The sequence below is a fragment of the Narcine bancroftii genome, chromosome 1, assembly GCF_036971445.1.
Source record: "Narcine bancroftii isolate sNarBan1 chromosome 1, sNarBan1.hap1, whole genome shotgun sequence".
In the NCBI taxonomy this organism is placed as follows: domain Eukaryota; kingdom Metazoa; phylum Chordata; class Chondrichthyes; order Torpediniformes; family Narcinidae; genus Narcine; species Narcine bancroftii.
In genome coordinates, this window is record NC_091469.1 from 488,100,459 (window position 1) to 488,125,938 (window position 25,480).

At 42.7% G+C, this 25,480-nt stretch overlaps 1 protein-coding gene across 11 annotated transcripts in view; it reads right to left on the reverse strand.

The window, feature by feature from the left end:
• Positions 1 to 25,480, reverse strand: part of LOC138751968 (uncharacterized) — a 158,699-nt gene that overhangs the window by 55,006 nt on the left and 78,213 nt on the right. For all 11 annotated transcript variants that reach the window (XR_011350294.1, XM_069915049.1, XM_069915046.1 and 8 more), the window contains 5 exons: positions 22,035 to 22,067; positions 17,919 to 18,272; positions 14,123 to 14,158; positions 12,235 to 12,285; positions 7,360 to 7,443 (listed from right to left, as the gene is read on the reverse strand). Coding sequence is in view for 10 of the 11 variants with exons in the window: in XM_069915049.1 (XP_069771150.1) it covers positions 7,360 to 7,443; positions 12,235 to 12,285; positions 14,123 to 14,158; positions 17,919 to 18,272; positions 22,035 to 22,067 (558 nt within the window). In the remaining variant the exon portion in view is untranslated. The remainder of the gene's footprint in view (positions 1 to 7,359; positions 7,444 to 12,234; positions 12,286 to 14,122; positions 14,159 to 17,918; positions 18,273 to 22,034; positions 22,068 to 25,480) is intronic.

Below are 25,480 nucleotides of genomic sequence, written 5' to 3' on the forward strand. Positions count from 1 at the left end.
GAGAATAGTCTGTTTTGTTGTCCTGGAATAAATATTTTCAATACCGCTGGATGCTTTAGTATAAATTTATACCCTTTCTTCCATAAAATCGCCTTTGCTGTATTGAACTCCTTTCTCTTCTTTAGGAGTTCAAAACTTATATCTGGATAAATGAAGATTTTTTGCCCTTTGTACTCCAGTGGCTTGTTGCCCTCTCTTACTTTCTCCATTGTCTTCTCCAGTACCTTTTCTTTTGTAGTATATCTTAGGAATTTTACTAAAATAGATCTTGGTTTTTGTTGTGGTTGTGGTTTAAAGGCCAATGCTCTATGTGCCCTTTCTATTTCCATTTCTTGCTGTAGTTCTGGACATCCTAGGATCCTAGGGATCCAATCTTTTATAAACTCTCTCATATTCTTGCCTTCTTCATCTTCCTTAAGGCCCACTATCTTCATGTTATTTCTTCTGTTATAATTTTCCATTATATCTATTTTCTGAGCTAACAGTTCTTGTGTCTCTATAGCTTTTTTATTAGATTCCTCCAATTTCTTTTTTAAGTCCTCTACCTCCATTTCTACTGCTGTTTCCCGCTCTTCCATCTTGTCCATTTTCTTTCCCATTTCTGTTAAGGTCATATCTATTTTATTCATTTTCTCTTCTGTATTGTTTATTCTTCTTCTTAAATCATTAAATTCTTGCGCTTGCCATTCTTTAAATGACTCCATGTATTCTTTAATAAAAGAAAGTAAATCCTTTATCTTGCCTTTCCCTTCTTCTTCTATTTCACTGTACTCTTCCTCTTCTTCTTCCTCTGGGTTGACCATCTGTTGTTTCTTTGTTGTCCTTTCCTTCTCTTCTTTCTTGTTTTCATTGTTTTCTGTGGTCTCTTCTTGCTGCAGGTGTTCTGCAGCTGTCGTTGCCGGCTGTGGAGATCGAATCCCCAGCTGGTCACCCCTCCCGTTGGTGTGTTTTTTTTCATGCGCGGTTGCGCACTTTTACTCGGCTCAGCGAGCCATTTTTGTAGTACACTTTCTACCGACCTGAGGGAGCGGGTTTCTCTCTCCACCGCGGGCCTCTTCGAACAGGTAAGGCCTTCTCCTTCTTCCTCCGTTGTCTTCTCTTCCTCTCTTCTTACCGTAGCTTTCGATTTTTCTTTTTTTGTCGCCATCTTCTTTCCACCTTTATACTCACTTTTCTTTAACTTTTATTTCTGTGCCTTTGTGTTTTCCTTTGTTTTTTCCGACTTTTCTGGAGAGGGCTGGAGTTCACCGTCCGGCCACTACTCCATCACGTGACTCCCCTCTCATCCATGCAGATCTTGAGGAAGCTGGTGACACCTGTTGTATATTCATTAAAGACTATGGATGAATATGTTCCAGTCCACTGATTCAAAGCAGTCGTGCAGATGCTCCTCCACCTCCCTTAACCATACTTTCGTCATCTCCACCACTGGTGCTGTGGTCCTCAGTCTCTGCTTGTACGCACGAGTAGAAATACAGCCAGGTGATCAGACTTACTGAAGTAGGGTTGTGGTATGGCTCGGAAGGAAATCTTCATGCTTCCACGCTCCAGGAATAACGTCCTAATCTGTTTAACTTTTCCTTGTAACTCAGTTACTGAAGTCCCGGCAACATCCTAGTAAATTTTCTCTGCACTTTTTCTTTCTTATTGCTACCTTTCCTGTAGTTCAGTGACCAAAGCTGGACACAATACTCCAAATTTGGCCTCACCAATGTCTTGTACAATTGTACCATAATATCCCAGCTCCTGTACTCATGAAGGCCATGTGTCAAAAGCTCTCTGTACAACATGTCCACCTGTAACACAGTTTTAGGGAATTGTGAATTCCCAGATCCCTCTGTTCTACTGCACTCCTTAGTGCCCTACCATTTAACATGTATTTCCTTGGTTTGTCCTTCCAAAATGCAACATCTCACACTTGTCTGCATTAAAATCCATCTACATTTTTCATCCCATTTTTACAGCTTTTCCATATCCATCTACAAGCTTTGAAAACCTCCCTCGCTGTCCACAACGCCTCCAATCTTAGTGTCATCTGCAAACTTGCTGATCTAATTTACCACATTATCATCCAGGTTATAGATATTTGACATTCATAGAACATTACAGAACAGAAAACAGGCCCTTCGGCCCTTCTAGTCTGTGCCGAACTATTATTCTGCCTCGTCCTAATGACTTTCACCAAGTCCACAGCCCTCTATACCTCTCCCATCCATGTAGGTGACCAAATTCTTCTTAAATTTTAAAATTGAGCCTGCATTCACCACTTCAGCCCTTTAATTGCAAACAGTGCCTGCCAATCATCCTTTGCAGGTTCTAGTTTAATGTCCTCAAACGTAGCTTTTCCCAATGTAATACTTTAACCTCATGAAGTTCTAAAAGATAGAGCTGGTGAGTCTGTGGTGGAGAAGTGTGTTGTTAAAAATTCTGAGGGTGTGAAGAATTGCCACTTGGAAAGGTAGGAATTCATAAAATGATGACCGACCGGAATGGTTTTGTTAAGGGGAAGATCCTGTCTCACCAACTTGATGAAATTGCCAAGATGTAATGATCTGTATAAAAGAGATATGATCTTCATGGACATCAGTAAGGCCTTTGGCATGTGAGACTAGTCCCAAAATCCAAACCCCATGAGATTCAAGGTGGTCAGTTGGGTCAAAACTGGACCAGGTTTTGGAGGCAGAGAATGATGGGGAAGAGTTTATTTATTTGAGATTGGAAGTTTATAATGAGTGGTGGAGAATGTTGAACACTTACTTTGTGTTGTACATGTTAACAACTTGGATATGATTAAAGTTGCTATGATTAGTAATAATAGGGAACAGACAGAGTAAATGTAGGTCAGCACTTTCCACTGAGGGTGGGTGAGATACCAACCAGAGGTCATGGGGTAAGGGTGAAAGGGGCAAAGTTTAGGGGGAACTTCTTCACAGAGAGTGGTGGGAATGTGGATCAAGCTCCCAGCTGATGTGGTGAAGGCAGGCTTAAATTTAACATCTGAAAATAATTTGGTCAGGTACGTGGATGGTTGTGGTATGGAGGGATATGGACTGGTGTGACAAAGGCTGCACGGTTAGCGTAGCGGTTAGTGCAATGCGTTTACAGCGATCAGGACTGGAGTTCGAATCCCACACTGTCTGTAAGGGGGGAGGGGGTTGTATGTTCTCCCTGTGTCTGCATGCCCACCCCACTCCACTCTGGGTGCTCCTGTTTCCTCCCACCATTCAAAATGTACGGGGGGGTGTTGGTTAATTGGGTGTAAATTGGGTAGCAGTGGGCCGAAATGGCCTGTTACCATGCTGTATGTCTAAAGTTAAAGTTAAAAGTTAAAGAATAATAGTTTGGCACAGACTAAAAGGGCCAAAAGGCCTGTTTTCTGTGCTGTAATGTGCTATGGTTCTATAGAAAATTCATAGGTAACAAGAAAATAGTGGCGTTGCAATCTTAGGGGAAAGACAAAATTGGTGACATAGTAAGTTGGGCAAAGAAATGGAAGAGTTGAATTAATCCAGATAAAAGTGAAGTGATTCTTTGAGGGGTGTGAGAAGGATAGAAAATATACCATAGTGGGAGCCCAATGAGTATGAAGAACATTGGTGTAATGCCAATTGTCAGCAACCTCTAGGCAGAATTCGTTCCTTCTGCTACCAACTCTTTGCCTTCTGTGGGCAAGTCGATTCTGAATCTAGCCAGTCATGTTTCCATGGATTCCATGTCTCACGACTATTTGGATGAGTCTTCCATGGGGAACCTTGTCAAATGCCTCACTGAAAGCCATATCCACTGCCCCGCCTTTACTTATTTGCTGGGCCATCTCCTCAAAAACCTTAATTAGACTCATGAGGAATGACCTGCCTCTGTCCATTCTGACTGTTATCCACCATGACTCTCTGGCATCTACCTTCTAACCACCATTGAACCCATTTGACTATCTCAACATTAATACCTAGCGCCTGAACCTTCCTTACCAACCTTTCATGTGGAACCTTATTGAAGGCCTTACTGAAATCATATAGACTACATTTAATGCTCTACCCTCATCAACCTTCCAAGTCACCTCCTCAAAAAATTCAACAAGATTTGTCAAACATGACCTTCCCTGCACAAACCCCTGCTCTTTAAATGCACATAAAACATCTCCCTAACAATCCTCTCTAATAGTTTACCCACCACTGACATAAGACTCACTGGTCTATAATTCCCAGGATGGGGCCACATGGTTGGCATAGTGGTTAGCTCAACAGCTTTACAGCGCCAGTGATTCAAATCCCGCACTGTCTGTAAGTAGTTTGTATGTTTCTCTCCTTGCCTGCGTGGGATTTCCCCAGGGGCTCCCATTTCCTCCTATTGTTTGAAATGCACTGGGTGTAGGTTAATTGGATGTAAATTAAGCAGGCACAGACATGTGGGCTGAAGTGGCCTGTTACCATGCTGCATGTCAAAATATGTCTAAATTTGATTCACCTATTTATCCTGGAGCGTAGAAGAATGAAGGGAAATTTGATACTCAATTATGATGGGTATGGATAAAATGCAAGTAGGTATTTTCCAATGAGGTTGGGTGTGGTACAGTTGTCTGAAGAGGGCACATAAAATCATGGAGGACCCCTTCCACCCCGCACACAGCATCTTTCAGCTGCTCCCGTCGGGGAAGAGATCCAGGAGGATCAGAACCAGCACCAGCAGGCTGAGGAACAGCTTCATCCCACAGGCAGTGAGAATGCCGAATGACGAAAGGAACTGCTCACACTGACCCTCCGAGACTCTCATATTCATTAAACTATAAACAAATTTTATTATTTATTTGTATAGATAAAATATGTAATGTCTGTCTGTATGTGTGTTATGTCCGGTTGTGTGTCTGTGTGTTTGAGCACCGAGGACCAGAGGACACTATTTTGTCAGGTTGTACTTGATTTGAGTCTTGAGATGAGATACAAAGCAGAGGACATGGGCTAAGGGTGAAAGGGGAAAAGTTTAAGGGGAACATGAGGGGGAATTTCTTCACACTAAGTGTGGAACAAGCTGCCAGGCGAAGTGGTGAATGTGGCTTAATTTTAACATTTAAGAGGTATGGAGGGCTGTGGACTTGGTGCAGGTCTGTGGGACTAGGCAGAATAATAATTTGGCATAGACTAGAATGGTAGAAGGGTCTGTTCCTATGCTATAATGCTCTATTTCTCTTGAGGAGATTCAACAGCTTTTTTTCCTGAGATGAAGCATTTGAGCTATGAGGAATAACTGGATAGGCTGGGCATATGTTTCATGGAGGGGTACAAGGACTGCCTAAAGAAAGCTCTTGGTGCCTGCCACATTGACCATCGCCAGTGGGCTGATATCGCCTCAAACCGTGCATCTTGGCGCCTCACAGTTCGGCGGGCAGCAACCACCTTTGAAGAAGACCGCAGAGCCCACCTCACTGACAAAAGACAAAGGAGGAAAAACCCAACACCCAACCCCAACCAACCAATTTTCCCCTGCAACCGCTGCAACCGTGTCTGCCTGTCCCGCATTGGACTTGTCAGCCACAAACAAGCCTGCAGCTGACGTGGACATTACCCCTCCATAAATCTTCGTCCGCGAAGCCAAGCCAAAGAAAAAGAAGAAAATAGGCTGAAAGGAGACCTGAGGTCTACAAAAATGAGAACATGCATGGATTGGATAGCTGATAAGAAAGCAGTCCTCATCATAATATTTCCCTCTCTCACTTAACCAGACAGCATGGGTCTTAATGCTGAGAGAGTATCTTGGATTTTCTTTCCACCCAGAAGATGGTTGGAATCTGTAACACACTGCCTAGTGCAGGGAAACTCAAATCTCAACCTTTTTTCCCCACTCATATACTACCTTAAGTAATTTCTTACTAACCACAGAGCACATATTGCATAGGATCCTAGACTTATTTTCCAATTCATAAGGCACAGACTTATTTTCCAATCTAGGCAACATCCTGGTAAATCTCCTCTGCACCTTCTCCATCATGAGGTGACCAGAACTGAACCAAATATTTTAAGTATGTTCCCACAAGAGATTTGTGGGGTTGGACATGAAAGCCTTGCACATTTTATTGTATCAGAATATATTTTATCAGCAAAAATCATATATTAAAGGCCAAAGTGTAACTAGGGAGAGAACAGGGCCCCTTAAAGATCAACAAGCAGTAAAGCCACTGCTGTTTGTAATCCAGAACTAAATGGATCCATCAGGCAGTCGTGGCATTGATTCAGCAGGTCCTGTTTAACAAATTTACTGGAACTCTTTGAGGATATAACGAGTGCAGAAAATAGAGGGGAGCAGATGGATGTTGTTTGCATGGATTTTCAGAAGACGTTCTATAAGGTGCCACATAAATAACTTACTAATAGAGATTTATTAAAATCTGAGAGGGCTTGATTAGAAAAACAGTCAAGGGGTTTTTATGCACAAAAGCCATGCTAATCCCTGCTCATGTTACGAAAAAAAGGCAAATTTACCTTTTATGCTGAGGACAGAAACTGGTGAGGCCGCATCTGGAGAATTGTGTGTAGTTCTGGTCTCCTTACTTAAGGAAGGATGCACAGGCTTTGGAGACAGTGCAGAGGAGGTTCACCAGGTTGATTCCAGGGATCAAGGGGTTGGCCTATGCAGAGAGATTGTGCAGTCTGGGACTGTACTCGCTGGAATTTAGTAAAATGAGAGGGGATCTTATAGAAACATAAAATTATAAAAGGCAAAGATAAGATAGAGGTAGGTAAGTTGTTCCACATTGGTGGGGGAGACCAGAACTAGGGGGACACAGCCCCAAGATTCACGGTAGTAGTTTTAGGACGGAGATGAGGAGGAACTGCTTTTTCCAGAGGGTGGTGAATTTGTGGAATTCGCTGCCCAGTGAAGCAGTGGAGGGGACCTCAGTAAACGTATTTAAAACAAGGTTGGATAGATTTCTACATAGTCAGGCAATTAATGGATATAGGGAAAAGGCAGATAGATGGGGATGAGCCGATCCACAGATTAGTCATGATTACATTGAATTGAGCAGACTCGACAGCTGAACGGCCGACTTCTGCTCCTGTTTCTTATGTTCTTATATGAATGAGTTAGTGTGGTTCGTAACTTCAACTGGCATCAAAATAGGTGGTGCAGTGAACAGTGAATGCTTATGAGGTTACAAAGGTTGAGAATGGCAGCTCTATGTCATCTGCATCCCAGGAATGGACTGAGACCTCAGATTAGAATGCAGAGAGCACTGGAGTGAAACATGCCCCAATCTAATGATCTCAGTCATGAGATTCTGAACCAAGGTGTGGATCCCACACTGTTCTGTGCTCACAGAAGGTGTTACCTTAACCAAAACAATCTGGCTCATCTTTCAGTACTTACAATAATCCATATATTTGCTGCCAGTTGAAAGTGCTCGCAAATGCACAGGAAATTCTGAAGTCGGACGTCTCTTGCGTTTCTTGCCTGCCATGAAATAGAACATCAAAGTTACCTAGCTTCCTGTACAGAGACGCAATGAAAAACTTTGCCATGTTTGTTCTCCAGTCAAGTTGACTGATACATAGTAGTGAGGAAATAAAAACAAGAGTGTAGGATATAATGTTACAGTTAAACAGAAATTTAGTGTTTTGGGGGGGTGAAAGAAATAAAAAGTGCAGGGCTCAGAGAAAATAATAGTTCAATGTTTCTTTTATACTCATGGTTAGTGTAGCGGTCAGCACAATCTTATTATAGCACCAGTCACCCAGGTTCAAATCTGGCCCTGTCTGTAAGGAGTTTGTGCATTCTCCCTGTGTTTGCAAGGGTTTCCTCCAGGTATAAGGTTTTTTTAATTTAAATTTAGACATACAGCACAGTAACAGGCCATTTTGGCCCACGTGTCTATGCCGCCCAATTGACACCCAATTAACCAACAACCCCCAGTACGTTTCGAACGGTGGGAGGAAATCGGAGCCCCCGGAGAAAACTCACACAGACATGAGGAGAACGTGCCCACTCCTTACAGATGGAGCAGAATTCGAACCACGGTCCCGATCGCTGGTGCTGTAAAAGCGTTGCCCTAACCGATACGCCAACCGGGCCACCCATTAAAATGAAAGTGCAGGGGAGAGTGTTACAGTCAAAAAAAAACCTGTAGTGTACTGGGGAAAAAGAAGTCAAAAGTGCGGGGTTCAGAGGAAATAATAGTTCATCGTTCCCTTTATATCACGGTTCATGTAACAGTCAGTGCAATGCAGTTATAAGGCCAGTGACCCAGGTACTCTGGTTTCGTCCCACCATTCAAAAATGTATCAGGGTTGTTGCCTAATTTGGATGTAATTGGGTGACATTGGTTTTAAATGGCCGGGATAGGCTTCTACCGTGTGTAAGTAACTTTTGTGTGCCGTAAAGCAAACAAAGAGTTACCGTGAGCATTGCCTGGCACCCCTAACAAAAAGAGAAAGAGAAGCATCATCTTTTACCAATGGAAATCTGTTCAAGAGTTAATTACAGTAGGGGAGCAATGCCCCCCAATGTTTCAGCCTGCACCACTACACCTGGCAAGGCATTTCAAGTGTAATATACTTACCCTCGATGTCTCCCCTGAACTTCACTTTGTAGAGATATTCCCTGGTGTTTGCTATTCCCGCCCTGGGGAAAAGGTGCTGGCTGTCCACCTCTCATAATCTTGTATAATCTTATGCCTCTCATAACCTTGTAGACCTCCACTAAGTCTCCTTTCATCCTTCGCTCCAAGGAGAAAAGTCCCGGCTCTGCAAGGACTTATTTTCCATCCAGGCAACATCTGGTAAATCTCTCCTGCACCCTCTCTGTAGTTCCCACATCTTTATGTTGGGAATGTGGAAAAGAAGCAGCCCCTGCTCCAATCCTACTCAGGTGCCACTTCCCAATTCTTCCTCTGAGGTATTGCTGACTGCATTTATGCTGTCCCCTGCACCCGTGCAGAACTTGGCCATATAATTAACCTCACTGCTAACCTCCTCCTGCCCTTAAGTTTACCAGGGCTGTTTCCGACCCACCTCTCCCCTTCGTTATCTCTGACACCATCTTGGGAGACAGATTATCCACAGGCAGCGATTACAAACCCACTGTTCCACAGCTACCTGGAGATTATACCTCTTCCCATCCCGTCTCTTGTAAGGATGCAGTCCCTCTCCTCTATTTGCTCTACCTCCTATGAATCTGGTCCCAGGATGAGACCCCCCCATTCCAGGGTGTTCGAGCTGCCCCCCCCATTGTCACTGATAAAGCCCTACCATTCATGAACTTCTGCTCCTATCCCACCTCCCTCCAAGACAGATCCCACCACTGGACACATCTCCTCCCCACTTTCTTCACGAATCTCTGTGTGACTCCCCAGTCCATCCCACCTATCCTTCCACCCCTCAGGCATTTCTTGTTGGAAATATGGAAGATGAAAAGTGCCCCGATCTCTCCCTCCTCACCTTAAAGGCCACAGACAGACCTTCCAGATGAGCAAGAGTTCACACACAGCTCGTTCAATGTGATCTTCCACTTTCAAGGCCCTCAGAATGGTCTCTTCTGCATGGATTGAATGTCCGCTTCACCAAGCACCTGCCCTCTGTTTGCAGGTTCAAGCTCAAAATCCCAAGTACCAACCATTTTAATTGTCCACCATTCCTACACAGACATATCTGTTCTTGGGTTCAGGGTGTGACCAAACATATGACAGGCCCTTTGGCCCTCAATGTTGTAGCGACCCATTCATTCCTTAAAAAAACCACTAAACCCTCCCTACACTGTAGCCCTCTATTTTTCTTCCATCCATGTGCTTGATTAAGAGTCTTTTTAATGCCCCTAATGTGACAGTCTCCTCCATCCATGGCGAGGCATTCCAGCCACCCTCAACTCTCTGTGTAACAAATTTACCCTGATGTCTCCCCTAAACTTCCCTCCCTTAACCTTGTATATATGTCCTCTGGTGTTTGCTTTTCCTGCCCTGGTAAAAAAAAAAGGCACTGGCTGTCATCCTATCGTAGAACTATAGAATGCTACAGCACAGAAAAACAGGCTATTCAGCCATTCTAGTCTGTGCCGAGTATTATTCCACTAATCCCAATGACCTGCTCCCATTCCTTAACCCTCCAGACCTCACCCATCCAGGTATCTATCCAATTTATTCTTAAAACTTAAGATTGAGGCTGCATTCACCACATCAGATGGCAGCTCATTCCACATTCTCTCTGAAGAGGTTCCCCCTAATGTTCCCCCTTTCCCCTAAAGCCATGTCCTCTTGTACTTATCTCCCCCAATTTAAGTGGAAAAAGTCTACTTGCACCCACTCTGTTTATACCTCTCATAATCTTGTAAACCTCTATCAAATCTTCCCTCATTCTTCTTCATTCTGTTTAATCTTCGCCTGTAACTCAACTCCTGAAGATCTGACAACATCATGCATCTCATCATCTTGTAGAACTTTATTGTCTCCTCTCATCCAAAGAGGAAAAGTCCCAGCTCTCCTTAGCAGACTTGAGGTAAACTTAAGGAACGACAATCTTCCTGGACAGCCTTCACTGAGTTTACTGGTTTTAGGTAACTCCCAGGCTTGTTGTCAAACTCACCGGGTAAAAATTTAAAGAGACGCTCAGTGACTCTGAAGGGACTCTGTTTTGCTTCTCTTTCTTTCTTACTGTAAGGGGTGCTGAATAGTACTGTACTAATGGCAACATTTTGTCTGCCTTATCATAGGGAGAAGGTAATTTCATGGAATATTACATTTTCTGTTTTATTACATGACGATAAAATAATCTTAAATCCAGTCACGAGTAATAAAACAGGATTAATTAATTTTAAATTTAGATATACAGGACGGTAACAGGCCCTTCCGGCCCATGAGCCCATGTCACCCCAATTAACCTACAGACTCTGTACATTTTGAAGGGTTAAAGGAAGCTGGAGCACGCGGAGGAAACCCTTGCAGACATGGGGAGAATGTGGAATCTCCTTACAGACAGCACCGGATTCAAACTTGGGTCGCTGGCGCTGTAACAGCGTTAGCCGCTCTCAGAGTAAAGGATCTGAGAAGGAGCAGTATTCACAACACGATCAAATTTCATATTCAGTTTAACAATGCAGATCTCATAAATCACCACATATAATTTGAATAACAATAATTACAATGGCATGAAGGCAAATTGATCAGTTGTCTTTCAGATGCCCCTAAGTTGTCAACCCAGTGAGTTATTTTGAACATAGAATATTATACAGCAGAGCAGGCCATTCAGCCCATGATGTTGTGCCATCCTACATTATGCTGCTCAACAGAGTAACCCTTCCCTACCTCACACCCACAACCTTCCATTTTTCTTGCATCCATGCCCAGTCTCAGTCTTTTCAATGCCCCTATTGAATGCAGCATCTATCACCCCACCTGACAATGCATTCCCGACACCCACTACTCTCTGTGTAACAAACCTATCCCTGATGTCTCCCCTAAATTTTCCTCCCCTCACATTGTACAGATGTCCTCTGCTATTTGCTACTCTCACCCTGGGAACAAAAGTGCTGGCTGTCCACCCTACCTGTGCCTCTCAGAATAATGTAGAGCTTCATTAAGTCACCTCTCAACCTTCTCTCCAAACATAAAAATCCTAGCTCTGTTCACCTTGCCTCATAAATAATATTCTCAATATCTTGGTGAATCTCCTCTGCACACTCTCCATAGCTTCCACATCCTTCCCATAATGTGGCAACCAGATCAGAACACAATATTCCGAATGGGGTCTATCCAGAGATTACCTCATGACTCTTGAACTCAATCCCCTGATTAATGATGGCCAGCACACCATCACCCTTCTTAACTTTCCTATCAACCAGTGCAGCAAGCTTGAGAATTTATGGATTTGGACCCCAAGGTCCCTCTGTTCTTTCACACATTTAAGAATTCTGTCATTAACCATAAATTTAGATTTAGACATAATGCATGGTAACTGTCCTTTTCAGCCCACGAGCCTGTGGCGCCCAATTACACCCAATTAACCTACAACCCCCAGTACATTTTGAACAGTGGAAGGAAAATGGAGTCTCTGGGGAAACCCCATGCAGACACAGGGAGAACATACAAACTCCTTACAGACAGTGTGGGATTCAAACCCCGGTCTCAATGGCTGGAACTCTAACAGTGTTATGCTAACCGCTACGCCAACTGTGCCACAAACATGTATTCTGCCTTCAAGTTTGACCTTCCAAAATTCATCACCTGACACTTTAGTGTTTTCTTATTTTAGCAGTTACCTTCAACGTATATTGAGGGGAGAGGAGGAATAGGCAATGGTCTTCCATGTCCTGCAATGAATAAAAAGAGATGCATTTTAGTTTTTAAAATCTTCCAATATGTTCATTTTACTCAAATCCATGATCATCCCAATCAATAAAGAAATCTCCAGAAGCTGGGATTGAGGGCAATGTGAAGAAGACACTCAGCAGGTCACACGGAATCCAGAGGAAGGAAAGGATTACATTTCAGGCCTGCGCCATTTATCAAGGTAAAACACACAGGTTAAAACACAGAGTAAATGCTGGAGAAACTCAGCCAGCTTCGCAGCGTCCGTAGGAGGTAAAGATATATTACCAATGTTTCAGGCCTGAAACCTTCAAGGTATTAGCAAAGAACATGTGAGAATAAAAACTGAAGATTGGCTGGGGGAGGAGTCCAGACCAACAAAAGGTGTTAATTGGATCTGATAAGAGGAGAGATCAGAATCAATTTCAGTTCTGTGAAAGGAGGCAGAGGGAAAAGGGAAGAGTGAGAGAAGGGGAGAGAGCGTGGTGGGGGAAAGGTGATAGGGGGAAGAAGAGGGGGTGGGGATGGGGGGAGGGGTTAACGGAAACTGGAGATGTCAATGTTAATGCCAGCCAATTAGAGGGTCCCCAGACATAAGATGTTCTTCCAATTTGTGGGTGGTACCCATTTCAATTCCCTTGCTGGCATGTCTGTCTATAGTCTCATGCACTGCCAGACTGAATTAATCGACACTTGGAAAGGCAGGAATTAATAAGAAGGTGGCCAGCATGGCAGAAGATCCTGTCTCTCCAATTCGATCGGATTACCAAGTAGACTGATGAAAGCACCACAATATGATATACTTGGCCTTCAGTAAGGCCTTTGACAAAGTCCAACATAGGAGACGTCCCAAAGAACAAGGAGGCAAATTGGATCCAAAACTAGATTACTATGAAGAAGCAAAGAGTTTTGGGGAAGTTCTAGAAATTAGAAGATTGGTAATGTTGTATATGTTAACAATCTTAATAGGATTAAGGGGAACATTATTGGCCCCTTCTCGAGGGGCTCAGGCCCAAAATGCCAGTGATATATCTTTAATTTTGTGGTTGCTGCAAGACTGGCTGAGTTCCTCCAACATTTCTGTGTTTTGACTATAATCAGAGCATCTGCAGACTTTATAGAGAGTTTTGCTCCCCTCTGTTCTACCCCACTCCTCAGTGCCTGACCATTTACAGTGTACGTCCTACCTTGGTTTGTCCTTCCAAAATGCAACACCTCACACTTTTAAAATGTATTTTCTTTAATGTAGACCTGCAGCACAGTAACAGGCCCTTACGCCCCCAATGAACCTACAACAGCACCACCCCCCCCCCCCCCACCTCCCCGTATGTCTTAAAGGTGGGAAGAATCTGGAGCACCTGGAGGAAACCCACACAGGCACAGGGAGAATGTATAAACTCTTACAGACAGTGCTAAGTTTGAACCTGGGTCACTGGCGCACTCTAACCACTACGCTAACCGTACCGCCCTCATTCCCTGGATTGGAGATCATGTCTTATCAAATAAGGTTGCCTGTGTTTGGAATTTTCTCTAAGATTTAAAAGGTAAAGATAGGATGGCCAGTCAGCACCTCTTTTCCCGGGGTGAGAGTAGCCAATACCAGAGGACATCTGCTGAAGGTGAATGGAGGAGAATTTAGGGGAGACGTCAGAGGTACATTTTTTACACGGGGTATGGTAGGTGCCTAGAAAGCATTGCCAGGGGTAGTGGTGGAAGCTGGTACAATAGGGGCATTTAAAAGGCTCTTCGACAAGCAATGAACTTAAACTTGAAATTCTCGGTGTGGATCCCACAAACTTCTGTACTCCCAGCAGTCATATCACTAATTTCAGTACTTACGATCGACACCTGGAGTTAACGGTACACATCTTCTGCCTGTCATTAAACAGAATATAGATGTTACTTGAACATCAGTGTCAAATATCAAATAACAACCAAAATTAGGGAAGGTGAAAACTACAATTCTTTGTGTCATTATTGATGTTTTCCCTGCTATAAAGACCAAAGGAGGTTTCATAGCTGGCAGGCAGACTATACCACATTCTAATGTGTTGAATCAGAAATGATCCTCAGTTATTTTCTTTGCATGAGTGAATATGCAGGGCACCAGAAAACAGGGAGACCACCCCTGTTTGAGAAGGAGAAGCAGAGGAGACGTCCCATGGGGCGGCGATCACGGCAGCAGACCAGTGAGGGCCTCTGAGGCTGAAGAACACACAGGTAGCGGACTGTTGGACTCACACCGGGCTGAGGGCTGCTGGAGACAGGCTCGAAACTGGCTGAAGGGGTACCAGGTATCAGAACCAAGATGTGCCAACGGTGCTGAAGGCTTCCTTACTGTGTCAGAGGTGTGTATCTAGAGCTCAGGTTACTGATGGCTGTGTGGCTGAGGAGGTGGGGAACGTTGGAGGAGAAACCATGGATATTTGGGGATCCTGAGGGGACTCTCGTTTGCTTCTCTTTCTCTGGCTATAAGAAGCATTGGGCAATTTCTGTTGATAGCATATCTTTGTCTGCCTTCCAATGGGCTAAAGGAAATTCCACATGATATCACATTTTTTGTTGTATTACATGACAATAAAATGATCTTGTATCTTGATATGATGTGGAAATGTGAAATTTGGTTCCACTGAGTTCAATTCCTCCGGCACCCCATTCCATAAGCCCACCACCCACCCTCTGTGTAAAAATGTTCATACTAAATCATTCCTCCCTCACCTTAAACCTACAGTTATTGATTCCCCTACTCTGGGCAAAAGATTCTCTGCATTCACCTGATCTATTTCTCTCACAATCATAATTTGGGAATGAAAAGGTTATCTTAGGAGGACTGTTTGACAGCTCTTGGCCTGTACTCGTTGGAATTAGGGAGAATGAGGGGGAGATCTCGTGTAGAAAAGTTGTTTCCAGGAGAATCCAGGACAAGAGGGCACAACTTCAGGAGTGAAGAGTGTCCACTTAGAAGAGAGATGTGGAGGAATTCCTTCAGCCAATGTGTTGAATCAGTGGAATTTATTATCACAGGCGGTTGTGGAGGCCGGATTATTGGGTGTATTTAAGGCAGAGATTGATAAGATTTTGATTAGCCGGGGCACCAAAGGCTATGGGGAGAAGCCTGGGCTGTGTGGGTTAATGGATCAGCTCATGGTGGGGAGGACTCGATGGGCTGAATGGCCTATTTCTGTTTAAAATCTTTGAATTTAAACACCACTATCAGTTTATCCTTTATCCTCCTGTACTGCAAGGAATAAAGCTCCACCCACTGCTGAAACTCTCCCTGAAGGCCAAAGCCCTTCTTCAATGTGTGAGTGAAGATCAGGCAGGAGTTTGAATTAAAAGACTAGGGAGAAGGAAAGAATGGGCAGAGAGAGAGGAGCACGGACCAACAGTGGGGTTGATTGGATGTGGATAGGAGGACAGGTGAAAATTGATTGGGGGAGGGTGAGTAGGGTTGGCTCTGTGAATGCTGAACTGGGGGGAAAGGAAAGAGTGAGTGAGTGAGGAAGAAGTCAATGTAATGCCATCCGGTTGGAGGGTGCTTAGTATGAGGTTTTGTTGCCCCAATTTGCAGGTGGTCTCAGTCTGGCAGTGCATGAGACTACGGACAGACTTGTCAGCAAGAGAATGGGACAGGGAATTAAAATGGGTGGCGGACAGAGGGGATAAAACCCATCAGGGAACAACAACATCTACAGCCAGTGTGCATGAGTGGTACTGATAGGGGAGTTTATGGCCAGGGGCACAGATAATGTTTCACTGGCTGCAAACCAGACTCAAACAGGTGTTGGCCCTCTTATGCCAGGATCAAAAATGTCTCTGTAGTAAAAACACAGAAATGCGGGAGGAACTCAGCAGGTACCTTGAAGAAGGGCTCAGGTCTGAATCATCGGTCATATAACTTTACCTCCTGTGGACGCTGCGAGACCTGCTGAGTTCCTCCCGCATTTCTGTGTTTTTATCCACAATCACAGCTTCTGCAGACTTTTGTACTTCACAAAAATTTCTCTGAGCAGGTACAGAGAAATCTGAAATAAGAGGATGAGTTGGCGGAGGTTGAGGCCCCTACTGGTACTAACATGGGTGTGAAGAGAAAACTCGGGGCTCCTTGCCTTGAAATAAACATGTCAGTAAAACACAAAAGTCTGCAGTCGCTGTGAGTGAAGTAAAAACACAGAAATGCTGGCGGAGCTCAGCCAGTTTCGCAGCGTCCAGTGGACTCAGGCCCGAAAAGTCGGCAATAGATCTTCACTTGTGATGGATGCTGCAAGACCAGCTGAGTTCTTCCAGCATTTCAGTGTTTTTATTATAATGTGCGACAGCCTATCAGTCCCAGCACGTTCATTAACCCATCTCTTCCTTACAGAATTACTTATCAGAACATCCACGACACACACAAAAACTCCCCACTTGCTGCCCTGTGGATCTCAATCCCATCCTCCTGCCACTCAAGTCTAAATCCACCATGAATAAATAAGTAATTAATATGACAGCAGTTTTATCTTTTACAATCTTATTAAAAGCTCTTTTGCTGAAAAACCATGTGTCAGCGTTATATTTTCACCTGCTTTTTTCCTAGTTTACTCTTCTACAATGTACCTTAATTTACATAGAACCAAAGAACGTTACAGCACAGAAATTGGTCCTCCTGCCATACACCTCTCTTTTCTTCGAAACCAGATCCCCAATTTCCCTCAAAAACCAAGGTTCCTTATTGCTTTTAATCCTGACAGAAACATACAAACTCTGTACTCTCAAAATTTCACCTTACCTCACACATCCTTCCCAGAAAACAATTTATCCGAATCCACACATTCTAGATCCTTTCTCATTTCCTCAAAATTGGCGTTTCTCCAATTTAGAATCTCAACCTGGAGCTTAAACCTATTCTTTTGCATAATTAACTTGAAACTAATGACAATATGCTCACTGGACCCAAAATGTTCCCATACACATACTTCTGTCACCTGTCCTGCCTCGTTCCCTATTAGGAGTATTGCACTCTCTCTAGTTGGTACCTCTATATATTGAATTAGAAGACTTTCCTTGACAAACTCCAAGCCATTCAGGCCTTTTACAGTATGCAAGTCCCAGTCAATATGTGGAAAATTAAAATCCCCTCCTATCACAACCTTATGTTTCCCATCGGAAACAGGATTCGAGAGAGAGTTGAGGACGAGGGGTCCAGAAGACCCCTGGGCCCTAAAGGTTTCCTCATTGTGTCGGAGGTTTGGACCTGGAGCTTGGGTTTCCTTTGGTTTGAAATGAACTCGAGTCTTGTGTGGCTGCAGAAACATTGGAGGTGAATCCACGGGACACTCGGTGACTGTGGGGGGCGGGGGTGGGACTCTAGTTTGCTTCTCTTTCTCTGAATGTGAGGGGTGCCAGGCAAATGCTAATGGAAAATCTTCGCCTTATGACAAACCAAAGGCAATTTTGTGTAATATTACATGAACATAAATGAAATGGGTATCTGATCTGACCATTAACGACGCAGGTCAATTGTTGGACTTCACAGTGGCGTCAGCTGACTTGATTGAGCATACTTGATACAGATTTCTACAGAACACTGGAATTGGCACGAAGAAAACAATTGGGTTTATGTAACCCTAAAGATTTTTTTACGTTCTTATCTTACCAGCATTCTTTTTATCTTCCTCATAGTCTTCTTGGATTCTTGCAAGGCGCCTTCGTTTATGAAATAATTTTCCCAACGTTTCACCTGCTTCACTAAGTGCCTCTTTTATCGTTTCAGATAATTCCATCAATCTTATTTCCTCCCCAAAGGGTAGTTTTTCATACGTTAGCATTGTTTTGATTTCCTCTGCCTTTTTTTCCAGGTCTTTAATCAATTCCTTATAATGAGTTTCCAATTCCTTCAATAAAGCAAGGTCTTCTTTTCGGTAAAACTCGTCCGCGTTCACTTTGTACGCCTCCAACAGCTCATTGACTTGAGCATCTGTTGTGATATCCATATAATCCACTTCATTTGCTGAAAAAAAAACCATAGATTCTTCTGTAAAACTGTTGAAAGAAATATCAGTCTTATATCATTCATTAAATATGAGGGAGGTTTGCGTAGAAGACCTATTTCAGGTCAAAGTCCAAGACCTGTTTTGGTTCGTTGCTTGAATTATTATGACAGAGAAATAATTTTACGAGTGGCTATTAGAAATGCACAACAGAGAAAATCACCCTTGATGATTCAAAATAATCGAGTTTTCTTCTATGCGGATTTGAGTCAAGAAGTTATGTTCCAACGACAGGAATTCAACTCTGCTAAAGAGTTGTTGTGGAAGAAAGGTTACAAGGCAACCTTTAGATATCCAGCTGTTTTGAAGGTTTTTCAAGATGGTTACCAACCAAAGTTCTTTGATTCTCCAAAGGAAGCTATAGCATTTGCTCAAGAGCTGCCAATTACTCAGTTTCAACAGAGACATAGTCCGCCGCGATCTCTAAGGAGACAAGAGATGGAAGAAAAGAGCCGTGCTCCAAGAAGGAATGGTTGTAATGGTGACTCGGCAGTTGGAGCTGATTAAAAGAAGAGTTGTCCTTTTTTTTCTAATGTTTTTTTTTCAAAACAAAAGGGTATTAAATAATGATGATGTTAGTTTAAGATGAAGTGAGAGTTGGGGGAGAGAACTGGATAGGCACTATTTCCTGAAAGTCATCTGCTACGTGTGAGTTATCTCACACCCATTTTTTTTTGGGAGTTATCGCATTGTGCGGTTTAGACGGGAGGGGGTATTTTTAACCTCCTACCCGTTTTTTTACCTTTTTTTTGTATTATTAGATTAAAGAGTGAAGGGGTTTTCTTTTGTTTAAATATAAAAATAAGCATAAGAAAGTATTTGATTGTTTAAAAAACGAAAAATTGATGTGGTTTTTTTTGTAAAGTTTATTCAGTAGATAAGGAATATTTGAAATTTAAATGTGAATGGGATGGATAAGTTTTTTTTTATATTTTTTCTTTAACTTTAAAGTGAAAGGAGTGGTAATCCTGGTGTATATTATTTTGCTATTTTAGTTATAGAACGAAGGGAATAATGGTAAAAGTTATAAATTGAATTGTACAATTCTTAATGAGGCTTGAATTTTCTTTGTGGTTTATGCTCCATTTGCTGAAGATATAGATTTCGTTGTAGATGTGTTTTTATTATTTGGATATCTGAATTTTAACGTAATGATTGGGGATATTTAAATGTGGTATTGGAGCTTTTATTGGATAATTATTCAAGAGTAAAAGGGAAAAATGGTGGAAGAGTACTAAAATTGAATTGTACAATGCTTAATGAGGTTTGAATTTTGTTTTAAGATGGTGGTTTATGTGACTAATATGATGATAGATGTGAAGTTAGTTGATATTTGGTGAAGGTTTATCTCTATAGAGAAAGTTGTTTTTCATCTTTTTTTTCTCATGCTACAATTTTTTTTAAAGAATTGATTATTGTTTAAGAATTTTTGATAGACAATGTTACTAACTTTACTAATTTTTTATATTAAGTTTGAGTTAAATATATATTTCATCTTAACTCTGTTTGTTAAATATATGCATTTAAGTTTGTTTTAAATATGTTTTTTTAAGTCTGATATCTTAGTATTAATTACTTTTCTTTTTGTTAGTATTTTAATCGGTTATGTTTTTGGTTTTTTTGTAAGTGGGTTTTTTTTCTCACATATATTATTAATTTTATTAATTCTTCACTCTTTAGTTTGGGGGGAAAGGGGGGGTTGGACTAATTTGAGTTGGGTTATTAATGTGTAATAATTATTGGGGAGGGTATAGTTTATTTAGATTACTGATACTGTATTGTAATTTTATTATTTTGTTCTTAATTTTTTTTAATGTAATTCTATATGTTATTCATGTTATAAAATCTTAAATAAAGTTTAAAAAAAAATATGAGGGAGGTACTCAACTTGAGGACAATTAAGGTTCATAGCATTTGACCCCCAATTTGGATGAGCTCAAAATATAAAGGCAGAATCACAATAAATATTTAAATGTTTTAAATCGAAACATACATATAGCATGTTAACAGGCCATGAGTCTGTGCCACCCAATTTGTACCTACACCCCTGGTACATTTCAAATGGTGGGAGCAAACCGGAGGCCCAGGGCAAAACCCTCGCAGACACCGAGAGAATTCGAACCCAGGTCCCAATCACTGGCGCTGTAATGGCATTACACTAACCGCTATACCAACCGTGCCACCCACTAGATGAGCACTGGAATTATCCTTGTACAGGTGTTGAGAAAATCAATACAAGATTCATAGCTGTACACCAAGAATCATTGCTGCAAGGTGCCATCTTTCTTTGAGAGATTAGCAGTGGAGAGGGTAAGAAACCCTTTTTAAAGTTTCTTTTAATTTTTAAATTTAGACATGCAGCGTGGTAGCAGGCCATTTCAGCCCATGAGCTCGTGCTGCCCAATTACACCCAAATAACCTACACACCTGGTACATTTCAAACGGTGGGAAGAAATTGGACAGTCTGGGAAAAGTCACGCAGACATGTGGAGAACGTACCAACTCCTTACAGACAGCGTGGGATTCGAGCCCTAGTCCTTATCGCTGGCACTGAAAAATGGTTTGTGCTAACCGCTACGCCAACCACGCCGCCCTCTCAGTTGTTTGCCCGCAATTGATGTAAGACTCATTAGTCTATAATTCCCAGAATTCTCCCAATACCTTGTTTAAATAGGGGACCACATTTGGCATTCAGCAATCAGCCTCTCTTGTGGCCAAGGAGGATGCAAAAATCATTGCCAATGCCCCAGCAATCTCCACCAAAGACTCTTGCAAATTTTCACTGGTGTTTTGTGGAGAGCATTATTACTGGTTGAATCACGCTCTGGTATTCAGGTGCCAATACACATGGACAGAACAAGCAACGGAGGGTTGTAAACTCAGCCAGTGCCATCATAGGTGTAGACAGCCACTTCTATTGGCTGTCTGCAGCCACTCTACTCGCTATGATGCTATTGCATATGCGTGAGTCCCCTCGAAGTGCGTTAGTTGAAAAAGGAGATGGAGCTTGGTTGGTGGCGGATGCCATTTCCAGGGGCTCCTGTTATACATTGTATTGTTGAATTTAACAGTAAAGCATTCTTCAGAGGATGCCGTTTTGTGTTGTCTGGTTATTTGATGCATCAACAAATAATAGGGCATCAGTCTTCCCTCCATTAAGGACATTTACAAGAGGCGATGTCTCAACAAAGCAGCTTCTATTCTCAAGGACCCATCACCACCCAGGCCCATGCCCTTATCTCACTGCTACCATCAGGAAGGAGGTACAGGAGCCTGAAGACGCACCCTCAACATCAAGAACAGCTTTTTTCCCATCCGCCATCAAATTTCTGAACAGATAATGAACCTATGGACCCTACCTCACTTTTTCTCTTTTATTTTGTGCTAATTATTTATTTGTTTGTAAAATCTTGTAATTACAGAATGTAATTTATAACAATTTTTCACCTTGTTCTGCACCATACCACTGCTGTAAAACATTTCACAACACAGGTTCATGGCAATAAAGCTCATTCTGATTCTGATTTGTTACACCGTTTAATCTTGACTTGGTTCACCCGAAACACTGGGCTTGTTCAGAACTGAATGCAGGTGCCTTTATAAGGAAATGTGCTGCTCTTGAGAAAAAAATAGTCAAACATAACATGATTTCTAAGTAAGACCAGAAAAGGCTGTGTTGTAATATCCAGCCATCAAAGAATTTCTATTGTATCAGTACTTACGTGTGATAGGCTTAAATCTGTACCCAATTGGAGCTGTTAATACAAGATAATGGTATATTTAGATCAAAAAGAAACATTGATATGAATTCTATCTGAAAAAATATGCTAGACAATATATTTTTTTAAAGATTTGCTTCCTGAATAAAAATTAGGGATTTTGATGTAACCATATAACAATTTACAGCACGGAAACAGGCCATATCAGCCCTTCTAGTCCCCATCAATTTACGCGAAACTCCTCTAGTTTCACCCTCCAACTCCCTGCCTTAACCCTCCAACCCCCTCACCTCCATCTACTCATCTAACCTCCTCTTAAATGACAGAATTGACCCTGCCGCAACTACGTTTTCCGGAAAATTATTCCACTCCGCCACCCCTCTCTGAGTGAAGAAGCTTCCCCTTATGTTACTCCTAAAGTTTTACCCCTTAACCCTTAACTTATGACCCTTTGTTCCAATCTCTCCTACCCTCAGGGGAAAGAGCCTATTCACATCTACTCTATCTATCCTCTTCATAATTTTAAATACGTCCATCAAATCCCCTCTCAACCTTCTACGCTCCAATGAATAAAGTCCCAGTCTAGTCAATCTTTCTCCGTATTTGAAAGACTGCAATCCAGGCAACATTTTTGTAAACCTTCTCTGCACCCTCTCGTCCTTATTGATATCCTTCCTATAATTTGGAGCCAGAACTGCACACAACACTTTCAGATTTTGTTATCACGTAGAATGTTGCAGCAACATTCACTTTTTTGAATTTACCTCGTCCCATTATGATGCTGATATGTTGCGGACCTAAAATTTATCCCTGCTGATTTTCGTTTGTACTCAGCATCTCGTGTCAATTGTTGGCCAGCATTGATGAACTCCAGTGGCCCTGGCTCTGCTTTTCCATGGGGATAATTTCCTGGTGAAACCTTTGATTGTTGTTCATCACTGACCGCCCCGGAACCAATAAACACAGAATCCCCCTCGTCCTCACCTATCGCCCCACCAGCCTCCGCATCCAACACATTATCCGCTAGAATTTCCAGTACTTACTACAGGATCCCATCACCAGATACATCTTTCCTTCTCCTCCCCTCTCAGCCTTCCGTAGAGACTGCTTCCTCTGTGACTCCCTTGTGCACTCTTTCTTCCCACCCATCGCCCCCTCGGCACCTTCCACTATCGTTGAAATACCTGCACCCACACCTCCTCCCTCAACACAGTCCAAAGGCCAAAGCAGACCTTTCAGGTGAAGCCACATTTCACCTATATCTCTGTGGCCTTCTCTACATCGGAGAGACTGGTAGCAGATTAGGAAATCTTTTCGCCCAGCACCTCCCCTCCGTCCGCCACAAAAGCGATCTCCCCGTAGTCAACCGTTTCAATTCCGAGTCGCACTCTCAAGCTCACGTCTGTCCGTGGTCTTTCCCACGACCCCACCCTGACCACCCGCAGATTGGAGGAACACCACCTCATTTTTCGTCTGGGCATTCTCCAACCCCAGGTCATGAACACTGAGTTCACTGCATTCCACAAATCAGCTTGCTTTTCTCCCCCACCCTCCCCCCCTTTAACTAGTTATCCAGTTCCTACTTCCTTTCTCTCTCCCTCTAGTCTAGACTCCCCCCTCCCCCCCCACCGTGGTGTTTCCCCCCCCTGCCCCCCCCGCCCACTCCACTTATCATCTCTCACCCTCACCACCCCCCTCCTCCTCCTTTTGTTCAGACATCTCTCTTGTTCCCCCACACTTTGATGAAGGGCTCAAGCCCGAAACGTTGGTTCTGTATCTTTACTTTGCTACATAAAGGCACTGTTTGACCTGCTGAGTTTCTCCAGCATTTGTGTGTTTTTTTCATTTAACCACAGTGTCAACAGAATCCTGTGTTTTACTGCTGTCGGCACCAAGATCAGCAGGGAAGAAGTCCAAGTGTGAATGCAGAAAATGATTTTTCAATGACACTTTGCACTTCATGGTTTTGAATGCTTGAAGCAGGTTAAAAATGTGACAGGAAATCACCTAAATAGGTTATAGCTAAAAAAATGGTTCAAGATAAGAAATGTTTAATTTGATTTTCATGATCACCAGCCCAAAATCCATAAAATACACCCAAAAGTGTTCAGGAAGCAACATCTTCACTGTCCAGTGTTATTAGTGATTGCATTGATAAGAACATAAGATGTCTGCTAATTTTCTGATCTGTCTGCATTCCTAACATTTACATTCTCTTGATGCCATATGAATTCAAAAGTATTTTTATCTGCAAAGGTAATCAACTCTAAAGCTACCCGTCAACCTGAGAGAGTGCCCTCAAGATATAAGTCCCTTTTTCACGGGCATTCCAATGAATTGGTCGTGCAGTGTCCCAGGATAGGAAGCCGTTTGTGTTGTTTCCACTGGGCCACCTGTAATTGGAACACTGACTGATTTTCCACTGAACACACTCATCCCTGGGGATCGGAGTGCTCTACTTTCAACTGGAAATGGGTGACTTTCTGCTGTCTGACCTTTTTTCCACTGGTTTAATCGGCACGCTGGTGTCAGCTGACACTGGGGATATGAGTAGGGGTCAAGGCCGTCAATACCCAACGTGAAGTGATGTCATTTGATGTAGGCAGGCTGACTGTTTTCTTTTTCCATTGGACCCTTAACTAGTTAATTCCCTGTTAATTCCTGGGTCAATGTGCCAGTGGAAAAGGGGCTATAGAGTCTTGAAAAGGGGGAAATCAATCTCTCACGCCTTATCATAAACACCATCAAAAATTGAGAGAAAATGCGAAAAGTCCGCGGACTCTGTGATTATAGTAGAAACACACTGAAATGTTGTCGGAGTTCAGTCAGTCTTACAGCATCCATAAAAGTAATGATATATTGCCAGCGCTTCATGCACTGCCAGACTGAGATCACCCGCAAATTGGAGGAACAACACCTCATCTTCCGACTGGGCCCCCTCCAACCGGACGGCATTAATATTGACTTCTCTGGCTTTCGTTAAACCCCCACCACTTATTCCCCTGTTGCCTTCCCCTGTCTCCTTTCACACAGACATGATAAATTCTCCCCTCTCCCCTTATCATATCCAATTAACATCTGATGTTGGTCTGGACCCCTCCCGCAGCCGGCACCGTCCCTATTCTGAGACTTTCTGAGATTTTCTGCTTTTGGCCTCATTCCGCTAATCCCTTGAAGAAGGGCTCAGGGCCCAAAATGTCACCAATATATTGTGTCTTTGCTTTTTATGGAATGCCGAAGGACCAGCTGAGTTTGGTTTTTACTTCCATCAAAGATTGAAGCATTTCAATGAAATTAACTTCTTACATGCTCCTAAACTGTACTGAGCACATGCCAAACTTCCTTCTCAAAGAGAGGACAGGAGGTAGTTTTGGCAGATAACTTGAAGGATAATCCCAAGGGATTTTTTAAAAATTCATAAAGGGACAAAGGGTAACCGGAGAAAGGAA